At 43.7% G+C, this 22,265-nt stretch overlaps 1 protein-coding gene across 1 annotated transcript in view; it reads right to left on the bottom strand.

Annotated features, from left to right (window-relative positions):
* pik3c2b (phosphatidylinositol-4-phosphate 3-kinase, catalytic subunit type 2 beta) overlaps window positions 1–12,039 on the bottom strand; it is a 59,093-nt gene extending 47,054 nt beyond the window's left edge. The window contains exons 1-3 of the mRNA XM_061219145.1: window positions 11,687–12,039; window positions 1,835–2,706; window positions 124–224 (exon numbers count right to left, since the gene is read on the bottom strand). Coding sequence (XP_061075129.1) covers window positions 124–224; window positions 1,835–2,614 — 881 coding nt within the window. The 5' untranslated portion in view covers window positions 2,615–2,706; window positions 11,687–12,039. The remainder of the gene's footprint in view (window positions 1–123; window positions 225–1,834; window positions 2,707–11,686) is intronic.
* Window positions 12,040–22,265: the final 10,226 nt, after the last annotated feature.

Below are 22,265 nucleotides of genomic sequence, written 5' to 3'. Positions count from 1 at the left end.
GGGTTAAAATTTCAAGGGCCGGGTTCTAATGTCCTCTCTGCCAAACAATTTGGATTAAAACCCAAACAAATTGGAAATGTGTAAAGAAAGCACAGACGGTTCTGAAGAAGGGAAGGGTCTTACACATCCAGCATGTGACAGAATGCCGCTACCTCCTCGTCCCTCTCCTCGGACACCTGGAAGAGCTCGTAGCCAAAACCATTTAACCTGGAGCCCAGGGTCACCTGTGGGAGAAGCAGGGCGACTGGCATCACACAACAATTAACCCTTTGAAAAGTAGGCTTTCTGGAACCTTCTTTCAAAATTCTAAGTCACTCCTGCCCTGCTCCTTCTTGGTTTTATCTATGTGGTCCCTGGTCAGGGATTTGCACTTTATTAAACGTCACTCTTGATAAGAGTGTCCGCCAAATGACTAATGTAATGTAATGTAAGAGATAGATAGCTCAATTTAATGTGAAGCTGGCCCAGAGCGTTCAACTTTCTCAAAGAGTTCTGGAACTTCATTGCTTTCAATTCCCAGAAGTGACTGAATAATAATGGAATAACTGCCCCTAGTGTGAGAAGATATGTCCTGGCTGGTCACAAAGCAGGGGAGTCTGGGTAACTGTAAATAATATATCCTAACATCTCACCATTGTAACCAGTCAAATGTGAAATTTTATTTTATTCATGAATATCAACTTTATGGCTTTGGTAATATTGATGATTACTTTCACACCAATAAAGCTCTTTGAATTGAACAGAATGTTGCATCAGCATTAAAATGCTTCGTAAATACATTCTAAGGACATAATCCTGACCTCACACCTTAAAGGGTTCATGAATAATTCACTCTGAGACCTGCGACAGGTAAGAAACAACACCTTTAAAGCACGATCCCCACCCTAAAATAAATCAACACACAAAACAGGAAGCGACACACACTGCCCAATCCTTGCAACATTCCCATAGGCAGTTATACCTTCTAAAGCAGGGTTTATAAACTCATCTGAGGCCTTGTAATTCCAGTTTGACAAAATGAGCCAAATCCCTTTGAATAAACAAGGTGCGGCTGTATATTTCTAGATTGAGCAATGCCCCGTCTGGTTTCAACTGCGCTTCAAAGTTGAATAAAATGCTTCAAAAATATGAATATTACATTCAAAACATTTAGCAGACACATGCAGGGGAAACCTACATTTTTTAAATTGTCAATGGCATCATTTTGTCTCTTAAATCTTAAATTGCTTTTCTATACGCTCTTTTCTACTGGTGGCGTCAGGTGTGACAATCCCGCCAAGTATTCAAATATGATCAGACGACACACGTGCAGAACTTGCATGGCAAATGCGAAAGCAAGCATCTAAAATCCAAAAAGCGTCTTTAGAATTACATATGCGTGTTAATGTTTCTCTAGGCAGTATTCATTCTTCAAAATACGCTGCCGTTCGGTTATTTTCTCAGAAACAAAAGCACACTCCTCCCAATAGCTTCTTTCTGAATGGATCTCTGGAATTTTGAGCGTGAAAACTAACTTTTCTGAGTGCCCGTCACTACAGTTGTTGCCAAATCCACCAAAAATGAAGGACAGACATTTTAATCCATAGTATGCAATAATACAGCGAAATATATTGTACCCTGAAATAAGTCAGGTTAGGTACCTTGCTTAAGGGTACAACGACAACATCCTACCTTGGATCAAACCTTCAATATTTTGGTTACAAATCTAGCTCTCTAACTATTATTCAACACAAATGTCCTTACTTTGAATGCAAGTTTGTTCATATGAACAAAAGATCATCAATTGGAAAAAAATTATGTGTGCGAGCTCAGATAGTTAATAGGTGCTGGTTACCGGGTCAGCTGACACTCGGCGCTGGTTCTTGTTGCTCTTCTGGACGGGCAGGTAGGTGCGGGGGGGCACCTGCGGGGGGAGGGTCTTACTGCGGGCCACCGGCTTCCCCGAAACGTCCCCGTTCCCCCGGCGACCCCGGGGCCCGCTCCGCTCCCGGTTCAGCCGCGCCAGCGACTCGTTCAGGTTCTCGTAGTTCAGCGTGTCCCCGCCGCTCAGTTTGGGTTGGTCCGCCTCGGGGGTGAAGAGGTTCACGTCGCGGGGCGCCCCCACCCCGCGCCTGGGGGGGAGGGGGTCGGGGGGCAGCGGGTTCCGGGGTGGGATCGCGGGCGGGGGGTCGTCGGGAGGGGTGAAGGTTTTGGGGAGGAGCAGAAGGCCCGGGCTCTCGTAGTCGCTCTTCACTGGGCTGTTGAGGATGTAGAGCGGCTCCTTGTTGTAGCTGGGAGGCTCTGGGTCGGCGGGGGAGGGACTGGACCCCCCCGGCTGCAGGTTTAGGGTGGGGTCGGATCCCGACAGGCCCCCGAGCAGGTTCCTCACAGGGGGTCCGGGGCTCGGACCCAAACCCGACCCGGACCGCTCACCCCCGTCCCCGTCCCCCGCGGGCGCCTTCCCCCCCTCGCCCACCCCTCTCCCGGAGGGGCTCTTGTCCTGTTTGAGTCGGGACAGGGCGTCGTACTCCATCTGCAGGGCCTCGGCCAGCACCAGCTCCCGCGGGCTCAGGCCCAGCGACTCCAGACAGCCCCATCGCTGCTCGCTGTCGCTCTGTGTCTGCGCTGCCGACATCCCACCACAGGGGGCGCCACAGACAGGAGCGCTGCAGGGCCGGAACGGAGGTCGCTATGGACACCACAGGCAAGGCATCAGGGGGCTGGAATCTGCAGAGGGGGAGAGAGAGCAGGTCAGTTAACAGGAGCCTACAGTAGCAGAGAGTAAGGTATCAACTATCTCTAGAGTTCAGAAATTCATAAAGTATAAGTATGAATTACAGGCCAGTAGCCATTCTGGAAAAGGTGCTCACTAAGAACGTACCCCTACTAGTAGTAGTCATTTTGTTCTACCAGGGGAGGGGTACCTGACCTTACAGGTTTGTCTCTGACCAACCATAGCAGGTCAGATTCAATGAGGAGGTGTGTTTTGGACAACAAAAAAAAACTGGTGTCCAACAAGTCTAACAAGAGATGGGGGACCGACTTGGCATTTGAAAAATCAGCCCAAGCTGATGGTACAGTAAATCTCTGAGGTCTGAGGTTTTTGCCTATATTCTATGAACAACCGCTTCACTTTTCTCTGACTTTGATTACGCAAACAGCAAAAAGGTATAACATTTGCCACTGCATTCTCTCAGTGCCATGGTCTTAAAGAGCTTACAGCTGATTGGTGGGGTTTTACGGGTCACATGACATAAGCTCTATAAGGGTTTTTTTTTTTTTTTTTTTTTTCCAGATTTCCCCCCCCCCATATTCTAAACATTTTGGTGGCCAATTGTACCCTGTTTATTCCAATCAGCCATGTACAATATATTGAGGAAACACTGCCACAACCCTTGCCCCCCGGCAGGCAGAAACAGATCGACACGCCTTCTTCAAGCCTCATTGTCTCGAGCTCTGGACTGTGATTCCGGGCAGTCAGGGGCAATCTGGGGCGACCAGGGGCAATGGAGTCCCTCCCCTCACCCTCAGAGCGGCGGCCCAATGATGGCGCTCCCTCATGCACCGGCCGTACTCGGATCTGACAGGAGCGGGGCGCGAACCCCCGGCCCTCGATGTGCAACTGCACAGAAGGAAAGTCCGATGACTTGGCGCTAAGAGTGGACCTTCAGAATTCTAAATAGCAGGTTGTCAATGGGCTGATTGATGAAGTGGACATTTATCATTGCTGGCTTGTAATGTACCATATGAACAGTTCTGAAGTATGTACAAGAACTGCGGAAATATCTAGCTGAGTGAAGCTGCTTTTTGTGTCGCTGCTCGTTCTGTTTTGTTTTTAAGTTAACCAAACTTGTGACTCGTTGCTCTCGCTTTAGTGCTAGATTTAATGGTTCAAACTCCTCACCACTGGCCCAGAGTTAAACATCTGAATGTTTGGCCTGAGCTGTCCGTTATTACGTTCTATGAATCACTGTGGTGATTTCTGAAATTAGGCAAGATTTACAGTAATAGCCATGAGACCGGGGGCAAAAAAAATAGATAAAATAAACGTAACTGTTTTGGATTCAAATACTTTTCTGGGCTCGATTGACCTTGCCTGGTGCAACAGACTGAGCCAACCAAGAAAGCCAGCACTTCTTAAGTAATAAAGCCAGAAGGCAGTATTTCATAGGTTCCAATATACCAGACAAGCTCAGTATAGCATAGAGAAGTGTTTGAATCCAAAACAATTCCGTGTTTAACCCAGGTCTCATCGCCATAGACAAGGCACAGGCTTACACACTAGCATTCTGAAGCTAAACGCACAGCCGCCAATACGCTTCAGATGGTTCTGTCCTTCAGAATAATAAACAGCGGTTATCAATGAGAAATGGTTCTCCACAAGAACATGATTTTATTGCAAAATATTTCTTATTAAAAGACATTTCCAGGTCATGGAGGGTGTCTTGGCTGCAGTCAGAGGCAGGCAATGTTTAATTTACCGTTTCAAGGGTGCAAATTAATTTTTGGAAAGGGACTGACTGGCGTGCACACAGATGGCACTCGAGTGCTGGGCAAGGACCATGCCAGGCACTACCCGGGCTCCTGAGGCTGGGCAGGGACCATGCCAGGCACTACCCGGGCTCCTGAGGCTGGGCAGGGACCATGCCAGGCACTACTCGGGCCCTCAGGCTGGGCAGGGACCATGCCAGGCACTACCCGGGCCCTCAGGCTGGGCAGGGACCATGCCAGGCACTACCCGGGCCCTCAGGCTGGGCAGGGACCATGCCAGGCACTACCCGGGCCCCTCAGGCTAGGCAGGGACCATGGCAGGCACTACTCGGGCCCTCAGGCTAGGCAGGGACCATGCCAGGCACTACCCGGGCTCCTGAGGCTGGGCAGGGACCATGCCAGGCACTACCCAGGCCCTCAGGCTGGGCAGGGACCATGCAAGGCACTACCCGGGCCCCTGAGGCTGGGCAGGGACCATGCCAGGCACTACCCAGGCCCTCAGGCTGGGCAGGGACAGGCTTAAAGGGACACGCTTAAAGAGGTCAGCACAGAGTCAAACGGAAAGACGTCTTGGTGCGCTCATCACAAACGACTCTGGGCCACATTAAAGACGAGCTGAAACAGAAGCTAGAGAAGCACTGGCGTCTCATGGCTCATACGCAAGTGAAACGGCTCTTTTGGGGGGGATTTCTGGAGGGTGGGGAGTGGATTTCACTGATGTTAAAGGGGGAATCGTAGCCTATTGGTTTTTTGGAATGTATACTTTAAGGTGTGTTCGTACGGCTATGAAAAATTGAGTAAATTGAGGGAAAAGTTCATTTTGATTTCTGCTTATCTGTAAGAATCGGCCTGTGTTTTCGAGAGGAACAGCCAACACACGTCCACTCCAAACACAGCGAGTCGCTGTGGAGATGAGTCACTCCCTGTTAAAGCTAAGGGTGAATTAACTTGAATGAGAGCTTGTTTTCTTAGACATGACAGAAATTACACAAAGTACTCGCCTTTCCGTAAACTACCCTCACTATTAGGAGAAACTGCTGTCCAAAACAGGACAAATGTTTGGGTTAGGAAGAAATCAATTATGACTGAGAGAATGACCAGCACACTTCCTTGAGCTCTCTAACTTACCGATTATGTAACTCAACTGTTACGACAACAACGTGGTGACAGATAATTTAGGCTAGCATACGTAATGTAAAATGAGATGGGGACACAACATAACAGGACTGGAACACTACCCCCAAGTTCCTTGTGTTAAAAATGTGGAATTCCATGTAAATCAATGGAGCGTTCTCGGCCTATTTTTGCTGGTATGTGATTCCGCTCCTGACATACAGTGAATGCAATGCTGATCCTAAACAAATCACCACAAGCTGACTTTCCTCATTGAGCCATAACTAAATAACATTCTACATTTTCAGTGTTGAATTTTATTCAAATGGTAAACAACCCCTCCACCCTCCAAAAAAATAAAAGAAAAACTGAAGAACTACAAGAGAATTAACAAATTTCTCCTTTTGAAATATATCATTTGACTCATTCTCCTACTTCCATTCACAAATGACTGGGGAACTAGTGACCCAGCCTGACCTCCTGTCACCATGGAAACGTCAACTGCCCGACTCCCATGGTGCAAAAGGCACCTTCGCTCTCATATGCAGATCACCCAAAACATGAGAATGTTCTGGAACTGAGTACTACTTCCTGTGCTAGCGCTGATTCAAGCTCTCTTTCCACGGCTAATCTTAACGGAACAAGCGCCTCTGAGCCCTCCAAAGCTCTTCTGATAGGGTTCATTGTTTGAGGGAATCCTGGTGGCAGATCTTGTAAGCCAAGATGAGGAGTACATTCCAGTTCCACTGATCTGCAGTCCATTTTGGATTATTCATAATCTCCCCTCCCCCTCCAAAAAGACAAACCACGGTCATAACGGTCACAGCTGTTTCTCTACGTCATGCAAAAAAAAACCAAAAAAAAAAACCGATGGGAGATCTGTGGAGCAGGCACTACATGGACAATGGCTGACTGACCAAAGGCAGGCAGACCAACAGCAACAGCCCCCCCCCACCCCCACCCCCACCCCCACCCCACCATACCACCCAGTACGTTCCGGCATTACACAGGGTTTTCAGAGGGATTTGTGGCGAATCGATGAAAAGGATGAGCGGCCGAAACCAGACGTTCTAGTCGGGAACAGATGGGACTCCCGACTTTTTAAACACGTGTTCAGACTTTTCCAGACGGCGCCCTCGTCTCGTCACCAGTGGGATCCCCGGCCTCCTCGCTCGCTCTTCCCAGGGAAAGCTCACAGGCTGGGACCACTTCGGAAGGCCTGGCGGGAGGGGGGGGGTGTCGGACCGGAGCATTGTTCTATGAGACCCCCGGGCTACCCTGCTGGAATACGGGCCCTGGAATCACTCCCCCGCGGGGACCTAATCCCATTCAATTAGGACTGCTCCCAGATTGGCCAAACGGTTGGGAGGGTGTGCTATCACGTGGGGGAGGAGGAAGACTTAGGCGACGGTCACACAGGCTGCTGCTCAGAGGGAGAAACAAAGGGGCCGCTGTAATCGCCCACCCCCCACCCGACACGCACACACACACAGAAAGGGTCCCCACACAATCGAGTCCCACAATGCCCTCAGAACAACAGGCACATGCTCCCACGCAGCTGATTCTGAGCTTTCTGCTGATGCCATTGCGTTCTGTGACATGTCTCGCACACGCACACACACGCACACGCCACTCCACCCCCACACACCTGTTCATCATCACCGGTTCATTTCGCACATTGTTTAATGCTCAATGTACATCATATTAAAGTGCTTTCTAAATAAAATGTATAGTCAAAAATAGAATAACAAGATGTTTTTGTGTATCCCTGTGTGAGTCCACTCCTCCTGGATCACAGTGGCCCAAAACAGGGCGGTTGAGAAATTCCCCCAACACAGGACACAGCATGCATGGGCAATCCCTGTCCTGGAGGGCCGGTGTGCAGGATTTTGTTTCCACCAATTACCCTGGCTAAATGAGCGAATAAACTGCACTCTAACACTGGTTTGCTTGTAGATTAGATCATAGTAAAATGCTTCATCTAAAGACACAAAAATAGTCTTCGGCTGTCATTCATGCATTCATTAGGAAATGTAGCTAAAGTGTCAGATTGTGTAAATGTCAGGGCTAATTAAGTAGTTAAGGCCAGAAGTGAAAAGCAGAGACACACGGCCCTCATTGCCCATCTCTGGCCAGGAGGGAAGCACTGGGGCCAGGCAGGATGAGGACACAGACAGGGAACAAACTCCACACAATAGCAACCAGTCAACTGAGGAGCACAGCTGAGATGGAGGCTTCTGGGAAAGTCAAGATGGGGCGGAAAATCACCACTGTCAATTCAGAGCGAACGCAGTGAGGGGGTCAAGTCTGCTTCAGCCAACGTGCAATGGCGAAGGCCTGCAGTTGGGCCGGCATTATCAGACATGCCATAGAGAGAGGTTTCTGCATTATCAGACATGCCATAGAGAGAGGTTTCTGCATTATCAGACATGCCATAGAGAGAGGTTTCTGCATTATCAGACATGCCGTAGAGAGAGGTTTCTGCATCATCAGACATGCCATACAGAGAGGTTTCTGCATTATCAGACATGCCATAGAGAGAGGTTTCTGCATTATCAGACATGCCATACAGAGAGGTTTCTGCATTATCAGACATGCCATACAGAGCGGTTTCTGCATTATCAGACATGCCATACAGAGAGGTTTCTGCATTATCAGACATGCCATACAGAGCGGTTTCTGCATTATCAGACATGCCATACAGAGCGGTTTCTGCATTATCAGACATGCCATACAGAGCGGTTTCTGCATCATCAGACATGCCATACAGAGAGGTTTCTGCATTATCAGACATGCCATACAGAGAGGTTTCTGCATTATCAGACATGCCATACAGAGCGGTTTCTGCATTATCAGACATGCCATACAGAGAGGTTTCTGCATTATCAGACATGCCATACAGAGCGGTTTCTGCATTATCAGACATGCCATACAGAGCGGTTTCTGCATCATCAGACATGCCATACAGAGAGGTTTCTGCATTATCAGACATGCCATACAGAGCGGTTTCTGCATCATCAGACATGCCATACAGAGAGGTTTCTGCATTATCAGACATGCCATACAGAGCGGTTTCTGCATTATCAGACATGCCATACAGAGAGGTTTCTGCATTATCAGACATGCCATACAGAGCGGTTTCTGCATTATCAGACATGCCGTAGAGAGAGGTTTCTGCATCATCAGACATGCCATACAGAGAGGTTTCTGCATTATCAGACATGCCACAGAGAGAGGTTTCTGCATTATCAGACATGCCATACAGAGCGGTTTCTGCATTATCAGACATGCCGTAGAGAGAGGTTTCTGCATCATCAGACATGCCATACAGAGAGGTTTCTGCATTATCAGACATGCCACAGAGAGAGGTTTCTGCATTATCAGACATGCCATACAGAGAGGTTTCTGCATTATCAGACATGCCGTAGAGAGAGGTTTCTGCATTATCAGACGTGCTGTAGAGAGGTTTCTGCATTATCAGACATGCCATAGAGAGAGGTTTCTGCATTATCAGACATGCCGTAGAGAGAGGCTTCTGCATTATCAGACGTGCTGTAGAGAGAGGCTTCTGCTGTGTGTATGTAAACACATGGCCAGAAGGACAAGACCTGCACTGCAAAAAAACATCTGTCTTAAGCATTTTTAATCTTGTAATAAGATTAAGAAAATATTTGCTTATTTTAAGTTACCGTTTGCTTTACAAGTAAAATATCCTTACGCCATTGGCAAATCATGAAATTTGTCAAACTGTCTTACCTCATTGGCAATATTTTTGTCTTATTTTGCAAAAAAGTACAAGAAATATAATTTTAAGTGTCAATAATAAGTTCTAAAATACTTGTTGATAGACTTTTTTGGGGGTTCTTTTGCAGTGGGAACACGCATCGTCCAAAGGCCAAGCTCGCTAAGAAGCAGTTTTAGAAAAAAAATGTGTGTGGCCTATCAGGAACTGTTTCAGAAAGACTACCATGTTTGGTTTGATGTAATTAGCCCATGCTGGAAACGGTGCATCCTCCAGACTAAACGCACATGTCCAACAGCCCCAAAACCCCAGCCTCTCACTCTGTTTGTAAAGCCTCAGGTTAATCAGTGCCAAAAGAACTTCTCTGCTGAACTAGCCAAATGTGTTATTTTTTGTGTGTGTTTGTATTGCTTTGCTGTATTTTTAAATTTTCTTTGCAAACACAATGTAACACAATATTTGGAACAGGCGATCAAAGATACACAATTCCATTATAGTACTGACGTATGTACAAGCCAGCAGATAAAACTGATCAAATATGCAAACATTCTGAAATGTACACTGGGATATAGGCTACTAGGGAAAGAGAGCAGAACCGAATTAATGTATATTCAGGTATTTTAAATTGATATATAACATAAATTGTACAATACCTAGGCTAGCAGACTGCTAAAAATGTAATGACTCTGCATGCATAATTTATCATAAAGCTGAATTTAGCCTACCTCATTTAGATCGTTGATACCGGTCTGCTGCAATCAGAGTACCCTTTCATATTGAGCACCTAGTGGGCTACCAAAGATGGATCTCACCGTGAAGCTGTCATTGCTGTCATGACCGATTTCCAAACACTCAAACCTGTTAGTTCAGTTTTAGTGTTCGCTGGTTAACACATCAGAAGGAGTGGCACCTCGTTGTTGTAGGACTTTATTCATCTTTGCCATCCCCATGCTAGCAATATACAATATGCTCGTTTGTAGTTAGTGTCCAGCGCTAAGCTCCCAGCCTACATCAATCACTTTCCGTATATTTTGTTTTATTTTAAGAGCCAGCATTGACGGTCAAACAGATTCGCTAGAAATAGAATAGTTTTTGTCAGAATGGCGAGGAAAAGTACAGTTCTTTTGTAGTCCTGTAAAACCCATATGCAAGTGATGATCTTTTCAAAAACATCCTGAGCCAGCCCAATTAAAGGTCTCAGCTACAGTAACGCCAGCGAGCTGTATTGTTGTGATTATACTGTAAGCGAGTTAGCCGGGCCCTGCTGACCTGCACTGCAGCCAGCGGAGGTGACGTAACCTGCAACACAAACCGATATTTCATATTGCGAATTTGTGATGACAGAAAATAAGTAGCTTACTGGCTAATGAGTCTCAAACTATATCTTGCTAGTATGTAAGTTAGACAGCCGCTGAGATAAATAGTTATGTCAGCTTGTATTAAAACATTGTTTACCTTTCGGAAACGTAGCCTAATGGTACTGACAGATGTGAGCTAGCTGCTACAATGGCCCCATCTCCAAAACGCCACCTGCTCACAATCATGTTTCCTATTCAACTTAGTATGCTAAGCGAGTATATTCCACATTTCCCAATGAAAGAAAGTACAAAAAAAAGTTTGTACTTCGTTGTACTCAAATAGATCATCTTCATCAAAAGCCAAACAAACAATTAAAGAGCCAGACAAAATAAATTGTAATTCATTTGATAGGAAAGCACCACGGCTAACAATCAATGCTAGCTAGTCATGCCAAAATAAAGTTAACGATTACTCGGCCCCCAATAACGCAACAGCGAGAAAAATGTGCCGCAGTAATTGACTAAAACGTGCGATAAATCTAACTTGACAAGTTCTAACATCGTTGCTAACCACGACAAGAGCCATCGACCACAACGCACCCTATTCAGTGCACGTCGATAGCGAACATTTTATAGTTAACATTTTATTGTTCGTCCAATCAGTTTGGAAAGATACTGCAGACCCATTTATTTACAGGGAAAATACGAAGCCACCCGAGTTTTATATCTCAACTGCATTTTAACGTTAACTAGCTATTATGCTTGGTTACTTGAAAGACAAGTTTCTTGCTAATTATAGATACATTTAGCAGTAGTTACTAGGGACTGGGACCGTCTATGCTAGACAGCAGCTTGGAACTATTAACGTTAGCTAACGTTGGCCACACCAAGAATGGCACCACACTGCACCGCTAGCAGTCCGGTAGCTAGCTATAGCTAACACTGGCGAGCTCCACTTGCTCTTTCATCTTCAAGCTCATTGTGATTGGAATACGCACGATATCGCAGCATTCCCAAATCCGTGTATGTGCTAATGTGTCAGAGAGGGTAACACATGTCTTACCTGCTCTATGCGTCCTGTTATAATCGTTCCATAATATAACAAGCTATCGTTGAGCTATAATTTTCCGTCAGGTTTATTGATCTCCCAGTTGCGTTGATTCCTTGTTATTCTGTAGCCACACCGAGCAACGCTTTCCGCTTGGTGATGTGTTGACACTGTAGGATACCAGATACCATTTATTATAACAGCACAATCGGGCCTATCCAATGTGCCACTGTTGTATGCGGCAACACAGGAACAATAGGGATTCCCCGATCTTCCCTCTTTAACCAAGTTATTTTCCTGCCGAGTTGTCCAGGCTTCAAATTCTACTGCTCAGTTGCACATCGTCCTATACTCGAGTATGAAACCCGGGCTGATAGCTCGTGGATTTAGTAAAAGAGAAACGGCCTCTAGTGGCAGGTTTTACCAGTAACGTCTGGGAAAGAAGGGGGTGTTCGGTTCACACGCGAACAGAATAGACCATGGGACAATTAAATTGTGAGCGCGAATCAGGTTTTTTCTTCTTCTTCTTCTTTTTTTTTTTTTTTTTTTTTACAAACAAGAGATCACCAGGGCAGGGATCGATAGTAGTAGGCTATTATAAAATATTTAACAAAATAGAGTGAATAGACTTGCAGCATATGAGTTTGTAGTTTAGGATACTCATTTCAACATTTCTTTGTTGGATTTAAATACTCAATTTAGCATCATTGCATAAAACGCTTTGGTGACAATAAACAATACCTTTTCAAAGCGTTAACGCGAGAGTATACTTTAAAATATAAATGCATAAGTAATTTAAAAGTACCTGGAGAAAGTAACGTTAAGAATAGATGCTGTAAACAGGCCTACTAACTTTGTTCCTGCTTTGAGAACTGCCTCGCTTCACAGCTGTTTAATGATTACAAGGGACCGGGCTGGGCGTGTGTGGAACGCAGGCATCCCGTTACAGGGCGAACGCCCCTTTGGAGATTCTCACATTCGTCATTCGGTAACACACCTGGGACCGACCGGACCCTGCCAGGCGCGTGCACTGCGCCCTGATACACACGTCGGAGGTGATGATAATGATTATGATGATGATGCATCTGAATGGCTTATAAATATTTCAGAATTCATATCTAAACATGTGTCGCCTATCTAGCCGTCATAGCATGCATAATCAATTTATCCATTTTATTTGTATAGCGATTTTTACGGAGATGTTGTTACAAAGACCCTTTACAGAAAGAAACACAGGAAATAGGACAAATGAGGCAAGACGGAGCCTGAACGCCGCAGATATCCCCAGTGGAAAGAGGAAAAAAACGGTCAAACGGTAGCGGGAATAACTTCCCTATGGGAACAACTGTCGAGAGCAGCCAGGATATGTGCGCGCAATCTGCAGCTGCGTTTTATCGCAAAGAAATCCACCTCTACCGCTGAAAGACCACACATCTGAGCAGCGAGCGGGTTACAGGCATAGGGTCGACTAAGTCAATAGCGATTATGAGAGTCATGGGGTGCACCTGGCTTGAGCTATATGGCCAATTACGCATCGCACTGCAGGAGCAATGTTGACCAAAGTTATGACTGGCATGGTCCACAATAATTAGTCACGGGGCATGCAGTACCAAATACCAAACTGTCTCAAGCTCATTGGCCACCTCAGCATAATGGTAGCCCAGTTTAACAAATCAATCATCTGCGTATAATGGAAGAATTTAGCGGTGTATCTTTGTGCAGTATATGGCACAGGAACAGGGCTTAACGGACAGGTTGTGGGTTTATTTCCCATCCGGAATTGCGGTTGTACCCTCGACAGGGTGCTACCTACATTACTTGAGTAAATATCCAGCAGTATGAACAGATTCTATCGAACGAATGTTATCGTTCCGGTCTGGATTAGAGTCTCTTCTAAATCAGTGGTCTCAAACTCTGCCATGGAGGTCTTGATTGTATCATTCGTTAAATGAGTTGCTGGCTTGGGACGGCTGTAGGTTTGCACACAATGTATATACAGGTAAAATGTGTTATTCGTGTTTCCTAGATAACAACTGTGTCTGTGCTTTAATGCAGTTAAATGCGTAAGGGTGAATGAGTAATTGGAATACATTAGGGCAGGATTACTTGGTTGGACCAGAATTCTGCACACACATGGCTCGCCACGGCAATGTGTTTGAGACCACTGTTCTAAAGTGTGAGCTTGGTTAGTGCTTGGATGGGAGACGTCCTGGGAAAACTAAGTTGCCGTCTTTTGGATGATGAGACGTTAAACGGAGGTCCTGACACTCTTCACAAAGAGAAGGGGGTTCCCCGGTGTCCTGGCTAAATTCCCAACCCTGGCTCTGTCGAACTGCCACCTAATCATCCCCCGATTTAACCGACTAAAACAAATTGTTCTCTTCCCCTCCATCTCAGCTGAGTGTTCTGGTGCAAAGTGGCAGTTGTGCATCACCCAGGTGGATGCTACACATTGGTGGTGGTTGAGGCAAGTTTCCCCCTCAACACTGTAAGCATGTTGAGTGTATAGAAAAGCGCTATATAAAAAGTAATGATCTACCTATCTATAAAAAGATTTCACATTGAGCCCCACTACCCCAGGAAATCATATTGTACTAATACATTATTTATTGGGCCCTTGGATTTGGCCTGTTCCACAAAGCAGGGTTACTCAGCTGGCTGAGCAGCCATAACAGGGAATAACAGTAAAACAAAATAATGGTGAGTTTTATGCTTTATGACAAACATATGGCTTAGCCCAAAGCATAGGAAGTTACACTGTAACATTGTATATTAATTAGTAACTAATTATTATATAGTTAGAACTGCTGCTGGCAAGAGAAGCTGGCTAGCAGGCCATAATAATAATAATTAAATTCCCTTGATACATTTTATGCACCTTGATCTTTCATGAAAATGTGTGGCCAATTTAGCGGATTCGTTTTTTTAAAGTTTGTACTTATATTGCCATCTAGTGGGATAAATAAGACACTACAAGCAGGTCCCTTCTATGACTATCAAGCAGGCAGTACAGTTAATCCTGACCAATCAGCATCTGATCTCCTGACTAATTAACATCCGTCCTGGCCAATCAACATCTGACCTCCTGACCAATCAGCATCTGATCTCCTGAATAATTAACATCCGCCCTGGCCAATCAACATCTGACCTTCTGACCAATCAACATCTGCGGTCCTGGCCAATCAAAATCTGACCTCCTGACTCTTAAATGCAGACCCTTTAGATGAAATTACCCCCCCTTACAAACACAGTTTGTTGTTCAGCTCAGCAATCACTACATCTGACTTGCCAAATGGAATTTTTGTATTGCGTGTATTGCTTTTACTTACTTGTTTATTCAAAGTTAAGTTAAACAGTATGTTCACTGAATACAGGCCAGTCAGATCGATTAAAGCCGTGAGTCACACTGTTAAGACTGGTCCCTTGTTTCTGAACTGGTTGCTGATTTTAAGGTGAAGCCAGCAGACCTTGCTGCTCTCCCAGATCAGGTCTGACAAAGCCTCTTATGCCCTCTACTGGCACATTGAGTAGTGCATCCACAAGGCCCAATGCACTGTGTAGTACTGTAGGTGTGTGCCAACAACACTGCCTGTGTTTGTTTGTGTAGCTATTCAGCTCACAGAACAATTTTATCAGTCTGGGGAATGTGTTTGGCATGGGCTTGGCTTTCATTCGGACCAGGGACAGAAAAAAAAACATCCATCCATCCATCCATCCATCCATTATCTTAACCCGAATAGGGTCGCAGGGGGGCTGGAGCCTATCCCAGCATACATTGGGAGAAAGGCAGGGATACACCCTGGACAGGTCGCCAGTCCATCGCAGGGCACACACACCATTCACTCACACACTCATACCTATGGGGAATTTAGACTCTCCAATCAGCCTAACGTGCATGTCTTTGGACTGTGGGAGGAAACCGGAGTACCCAGAGGAAACCCACGCACACACGGGGAGAACATGCAAACTCCACACAGCACAGAGAGGCCCCGGCTGACGGGGATTCGAACCCAGGACCTCCTTGCTGTGATGCGGCAGTGCTACCCACTGCACCATCCGTGCTGCCCAGAAAAAAAAAAAAAAAAAAAAAAAAAAAAAAACATTACATTATTAATATCAAGAAACAAAGTAACAGGAAAAAAAGCAAAAGTGTGTGGAGAAGCAAAAGGCAGGGCTGCCTGGTGGCCATGGTTCTTGACTGGGACCCAGAAGGTTGGTGGCTCAAGCCCCCATGGAGCAACAGCTGTTGGCCCTTATCCCTGCATTGCACCAGGGGGATTGGCCCCTGCTTAGTCTAATCAACTGTAAGTCGCTTTGGATAAAAGCATCAGATAAATAACAAATTATGATTATGATTATAGAGTTGATGTTTTTCATACCAAACCCATCACATTACATCATTACATTACATGTTTGAAATACTCAGTGATGTTTTTGGTATGAAGTATGCCGCATCCTCCCTTTACTGTGAAAATACTGGCCATCCCAGCTTTAATAAGCTGTGACCTGGACTTGCCATCCCAGCTTTAATGAGCTGACCTGGACTTGCCATCCCAGCTTTAATGAGCTGACCTGGACCTGCCATCCCAGCTTTAATGAGCTGACCTGGACCTGCCATCCCAGCTTTAATGAGCTGACCTGGACCTGCCATCCCGGCTTTAATGAGCTGACCTGGACTTGCCATCCCAGCTTTAATGAGTTGACCTGGACCTGCCATCCGAGCTTTAATAAGCTGACCTGGACTTGCCATCCCAGCTTTCATGAGTTGACCTGGACCTGCCATCCCAGCTTTAATGAGCTGACCTGGACCTGCCATCCCGGCTTTAATGAGCTGACCTGGACTTGCCATCCCAGCTTTAATGAGTTGACCTGGACCTGCCATCCGAGCTTTAATAAGCTGACCTGGACTTGCCATCCCAGCTTTCATGAGTTGACCTGGACCTGCCATCCCAGCTTTAATGAGCTGACCTGGACCTGCCATCCCAGCTTTAATGAGCTGACCTGGACCTGCCATCCCGGCTTTAATAAGCTGTCACCAGGCTGCCAAGATGCCAAGGCAAATTTCGACAGACAAATTTGAGTGACAATTCAAGTCCCAATTGATGTTTGAAGTTTATTTCAACAATGTAATTACATTTGTCATAAATGGTAAACGGGGATAGGCTGCCATGCAAAGTACCAAACAGCTTGTTGAGAGAAATTGGGAGTTAGGGAGTCTTGCTCAGGGACACTCTGACACACCCAGGGCAGGGGATCATTCTTAAGACAACTTTTAGTGATGTAGGTTCTTCTAGAAATATGTCATTGTCTATTTACAATGGATATTGTTTTGGAAGGGTCTGTGTTAATTAATGTGCGATCACTGGATAAACAATTTATTAAAGATGTGCTTTGTGTCCCTTATGTACCTACATCAAACTTGAATCCATACTGAATCCACCCTTTCAGTGGGATCAAGATTATCATGATTTTCAGTATCAAACCTGTCCTCCACCGTAGAATTTTGAAATACCCAAAACATTTGATCTAGATTCTAGTTAGGACTGGATTACAAAATCCTGATCCCTATTTGTAGGATCAGGATCACAACTTCTAGTTTTGAAATTTTGAGATTGAATCCTATCCAATTACTGAAATCTTATCCAAAAAAGTATTTAAATACTGCCCCCTGGTCTCCATAGTTCTTCTGACTTGGACAATTAGTACAATCGTAGGGATAACTTGAAAATTCTGATCCCAATATATAACTTTTATGGATAGGATTTCAGTTATCAGATTCAATTTCAACATTGTGTATTTCTAGTTGTGTTTTTAAAGGTGAAGTGTTTGAAATTATTTTCATTATCCAGCGAGACATTCGCTGACAGCACAGCTATCGGGCTGATGTTGGCGATGGGGAGGTTAGGAGGTCTGTGGGAGATAGTCATGAGGTAGCATTGTTGAACACTTAAAATAATATTTTCTTTGAAACATTTAACATAAATCTGATTCCACAGGAGATCAGCTGTACGTGACATAGAGGCTACATCTTACTAATGGGAAAACTACCGGCCACAACAGTGCGCCTACATCAAAACTATGTTGCTTTTCTTAGTGTGCCGTCTGCATTGAATTCTGAAATTAGACTTTGGCCAAAGTATTGTATGCTAATGCAGATGAATAGGACTAATATGAAAACCTAAATGTTTTCCAGCATGTTCACTTACCTCTGTTTGTCTTAATGAAATGTTGCATTATTTTCACCAACCAACAGATAGACATATCCAAACACTGCAAATCTACATTCTATCATAATGATCTTCTGGTATCAGGATACTTCTGATCTGGGACAGCAAAACAAATTATTTAAAAATGAGCATAATTCTGATCTAGATTCTAATTCCAGGACAAATCCAAAGACAGATCTGTGTGGCAAGTTTGTGTTCCACCAGCAGCAGTGGAGCAACACAAAAAATAAAAGACATAGATTTTGAGAATTGAGTGTACTGACAACGATGTTCTGTGATGTTCACTTTCCGTATACTGCCTATTGTACATCATATATGTGGTATGAGCAGGCTAGCAGGACAAGGCATAATGTCAGTGGAAAATGGCAATAAGGTGCTCCAAAATTGCAAATCTTGAGTGACGCACCCCAGAAGTGGCTCTCCTCTCACTAAAGCCTCAGACCCCATGACAGAAATAGTACTTTGCCAGTGGGACAGCTGACAATGGAGCCCTTATACTTTACACATTGGTGAAGAAAAGCCGTACATGTGAAAAATGCAAAACATGTGCCTAGATGAGGATTCTATGCAAACAATGACAGTTGAGAAACATGTCATCATTATTTTAATGAGCTGAGACCCTTTGCGGTAGTCAGGAACGTGGTTTCTAAAAGACATATTAAAATTGACATGCTTATTGCTGAGACAGAACACACTGAAATCCACACGTCTTCAGTGATGTGAAGGACAGTGATGACTCACTTCTACTTTATATGCCCGTTCTTATTCCCAAACACTTTAAGATCCATGTTTTCCATTCTGAATTTCATGGGTTCATGAAATTTTATGATCATTTTCTTTCTGTAATTGGACTTTTTTATGGGGATGTATTATCACCCCTGTAGTGAAGCATGGGTGGAAAAAAGATTAGAGAATTTTCCTAATCCATCCTACCTAACGTTTGGGACAAATAAATGTTTTTTTTCTTGATCTATATCCCACTCTGTACAATCTTGTTTAACCACATGTGAATCATTTGATTACCATTCCCAGCTTTTATTTAAGGACAGTTTTTATACATTTTTGTTTCACCATGTAGAAATCCCTTAAAATGTGATTACAAATCTGAAAGAGACAAATTATGAAAAAATATGTCATGGTCACTTGGTTAAACAGCGTCCTCTGGTGGTACTTAATGGGTGGTACTTAATCTGGTGGTACTTATTGTAACACTTTACAATAAGCTTCATTAAATGGCAACTAATGCATTTATTAATATGAATTAATCATAGATAAATACATACCATTAATTAAAATGAATTTCATTAGTTAATGCATGTGTTAACATCTAACTAACATATTTGCTACATGATATTTGTACAGCAAACCATATGATGAACTTATAATTAGTCAACCATTACATGCATTAACCAACTTTTTAGTTTCAATATGAATTGGAAATAATTAATTTAGTTGTTAACGTGAATTAATGATGTACTGTTGAAAATTGTACAATGAAACCCTCAAATGCAGTTCATTTAACACAGGAGTGGTATTTGGGCTTGTGATTGAGGTTACAAATTTCTGAGAGGAGCCAAAAACATTATCAAGTAATTGTCCAAGCATGAAAGTTATGCTTCAGGGCAGTTGTTGGGAGTGTGATAGGTTAAAGTTCAGACTGGGGTGAAGGCAGAGGGACACTCTTGGTGTAGAAAGATGCAGCTCTTCTCATGGTCATATTTAGGTAACACTTTACAATAAGGTTCCATGAATTGGCATGAACTAACGTAGTTAACTACTACTCAAGTTAATCCCTACAGCTCTGTTAATGTATTTGTACTGTTGAGATCAGCCTCAAAGATCAATTGACGGTGTAAGGGTAATTTTCTTAATTGATTCTTAATTGACAATGTGTGTTAACATAAAGACAATCACATGATTACGAATAACCTTTTAGTGATAATCCTTATACTATTAGACCACTTTCTGAATTAAGTGCTTACTATGAGTCTTTCTCTGTCTCTCCAGCAGACAGACAGCCTTTCACCTTAATGTCTCTGCTTCTCAGCTAGCACATTCTGGTCTTACAGCAAGGTCAACAAGGGGTATTCAGAAGACAAATTACTGATAAATGTTCGTGGCCAGTTTCATGTCTTTTTTTTTTGGTAAAGCCCCCCCTTCAGGAAAAGTGTGTATAAGAGTCTTACTATGTCTGATTCAAATCAGAAAGCCGGTAAGCTTTCTCACTTTCTGTCATTTCTTTGCAAATAAATACGAAAGTTAAATAGGAGAATAGCTATTGTTGTGTTTTTACTGGATCTGTTTCATCAGGGAATTTTTTCCTGCACAATGGTTATCATGTTGTATATAAAGCATGGTGAAACCAAAATGTAATGTATGAAAATACCCTTTAATAAAAGCTCTGAGTCTGCGCTTTGACCACAGGTGAATTGTTTGATTACAAACAGAGAAAATAAAATATTTAAATATAAAAATTTTAAATCATGCAGGGGATTAAAGTGTCAGACCCTCCTTCCCCTCCTGTATTTTCCCTGGTTTCAAGGTGCAGTACAGAGGGGGTGATGTTAAATGAAGATAAATAAATGAATGCAAATATGGCAAGCAAAATGATCACCTGAGATGTACACGTTTTCTGTTTTTTGTCCTCTATGTAGTTATTCAACCTTGCGCACTCCTTGACAGCTTTAATATATGGACTATGTTACAGTACATTGCGTTATGTTGTTTAAAAAATGATAGGATATTGATACTGGTGCACTTAACATGGATAAAGCAAATACTTTAAACCGTACCGAAATCTAAAACAAAGTAAAACATTGTTCTCCTTTGATCTTTTTTTAAATATAATTGTGTTTATTTGATCTGCATTTGATGGTCAGATTACAATGTATGCACTTTAATTCATTTAATTCATTTAACCAATCAGTCATCTCAATTTTTTCCACTGATTTTGGTGGAATGCTTGTCAGCGCGCTATTTAGAATATTAAATGAATGTAGCATTCATCAAGAAGGTTAAAGGATTATTTTATTAACTAACACCACAAAATTATTTTCACATTTCCAATATCATCTCATTCATAAATACATTGACTGAATTAAGAATATTCGGCATGAATTACTACATAGCCAACAGTTTGCAGTTAGCTTTGCTCTCTGGATGTTGTTACCTGTGCCAAACCAGAGTTGACCTTTTAGAAAACATTTCTCACATATTTTGGGTTCAGGCATGGTCTTTCATGTACATTGTATTGTAGTTAATTTGCTTGTTGCCACAGTTCATTCCTTTGGTTTCCACACGTGATGAAAGCCACTTGAGATGTTTCTGAGGATCTGCTGGCTCTCAATGGGTAGAATTGTGGCATTCAGGCATTCAGGAGTCAAAAAAATACACTTTAAGTAACTTGAAAGCAGCTTGATATTGAAAATTGATATTTGGGTTTAATTCCCCCCAAGGAACAAGGTCAAAAAAAGAATCCAAATGAAAACCCCTGAAATCACAATAAAGACTTGCCAGCAACAGCTGCCGAATGCCAGGCATCAAACTTTCTCAGACTGGTTGTGATGTTAACGTTAACACATTTTGTATTGTGCCACTGCTTTTTGCCATAGGAAATAATCCCAGCAATACTGAGGAAAAATGAACCAGCACAAAATATAAGCTGATAATGTTCATGATTGTGAAGAAAAAAAACAGGACTAATCTCTTCATATGTGGAAGGCCCAGATGCACAACTGCGCAAGAGGACAAGTGCATCACAGTCTCCAGTGTGAGAAACTGACGCTTCACAGAACCTCAGCTGGCAGCTTCAATGAACATTCCTGGCCAAACATCGGAATTATATGCAAGAGAGAAGAAACAATTCCAGGATGCTAACCTTTTAGGCCATAATGACCTTATACTATCCAATATTTGTGTTCTTTTAAATATAAATTTAAATAAATATAATTTGTTATTTAATTGATGCTTTTATCCAAAGTGACTCACAGTTGATTAGACTAAGCAGGGGACAATCCTCAGGGCAATGCGGGGTTATGGGCCTTGCTCAAGGGCCCAACAGCAGCACTGATCTTACTGTGGCAACACCAGGGTTTCAACCACCGATCGACTGGGTCCCAGTCATGCACTGTACCTTAGCGACTAGGCTACAGGCTGCCCACATGACCAGTTTCAGAAGTGGCTTTGTCTTTGAAACTCAGTCTATAAGGCCAGCATCCCACTGTCGACAAAGGAATTCTCCAGAAGGGAGAAGTGGTGGTGGCTTCACGGTGGTGTGGTGTCCATTTGCATGGTTGAGCTGAATGGTGGTGTTCCTCTCACAGCTGGAAGACTCAACATATTTTATGCATCCAGCCCTCACTAAATAG

Source organism: Conger conger, chromosome 14 (genome assembly GCF_963514075.1).
Source record: "Conger conger chromosome 14, fConCon1.1, whole genome shotgun sequence".
In the NCBI taxonomy this organism is placed as follows: domain Eukaryota; kingdom Metazoa; phylum Chordata; class Actinopteri; order Anguilliformes; family Congridae; genus Conger; species Conger conger.
The sequence above is the reverse complement of the archived record's forward strand: the minus strand, read 5'-3'. Positions and strand labels throughout refer to the sequence as shown.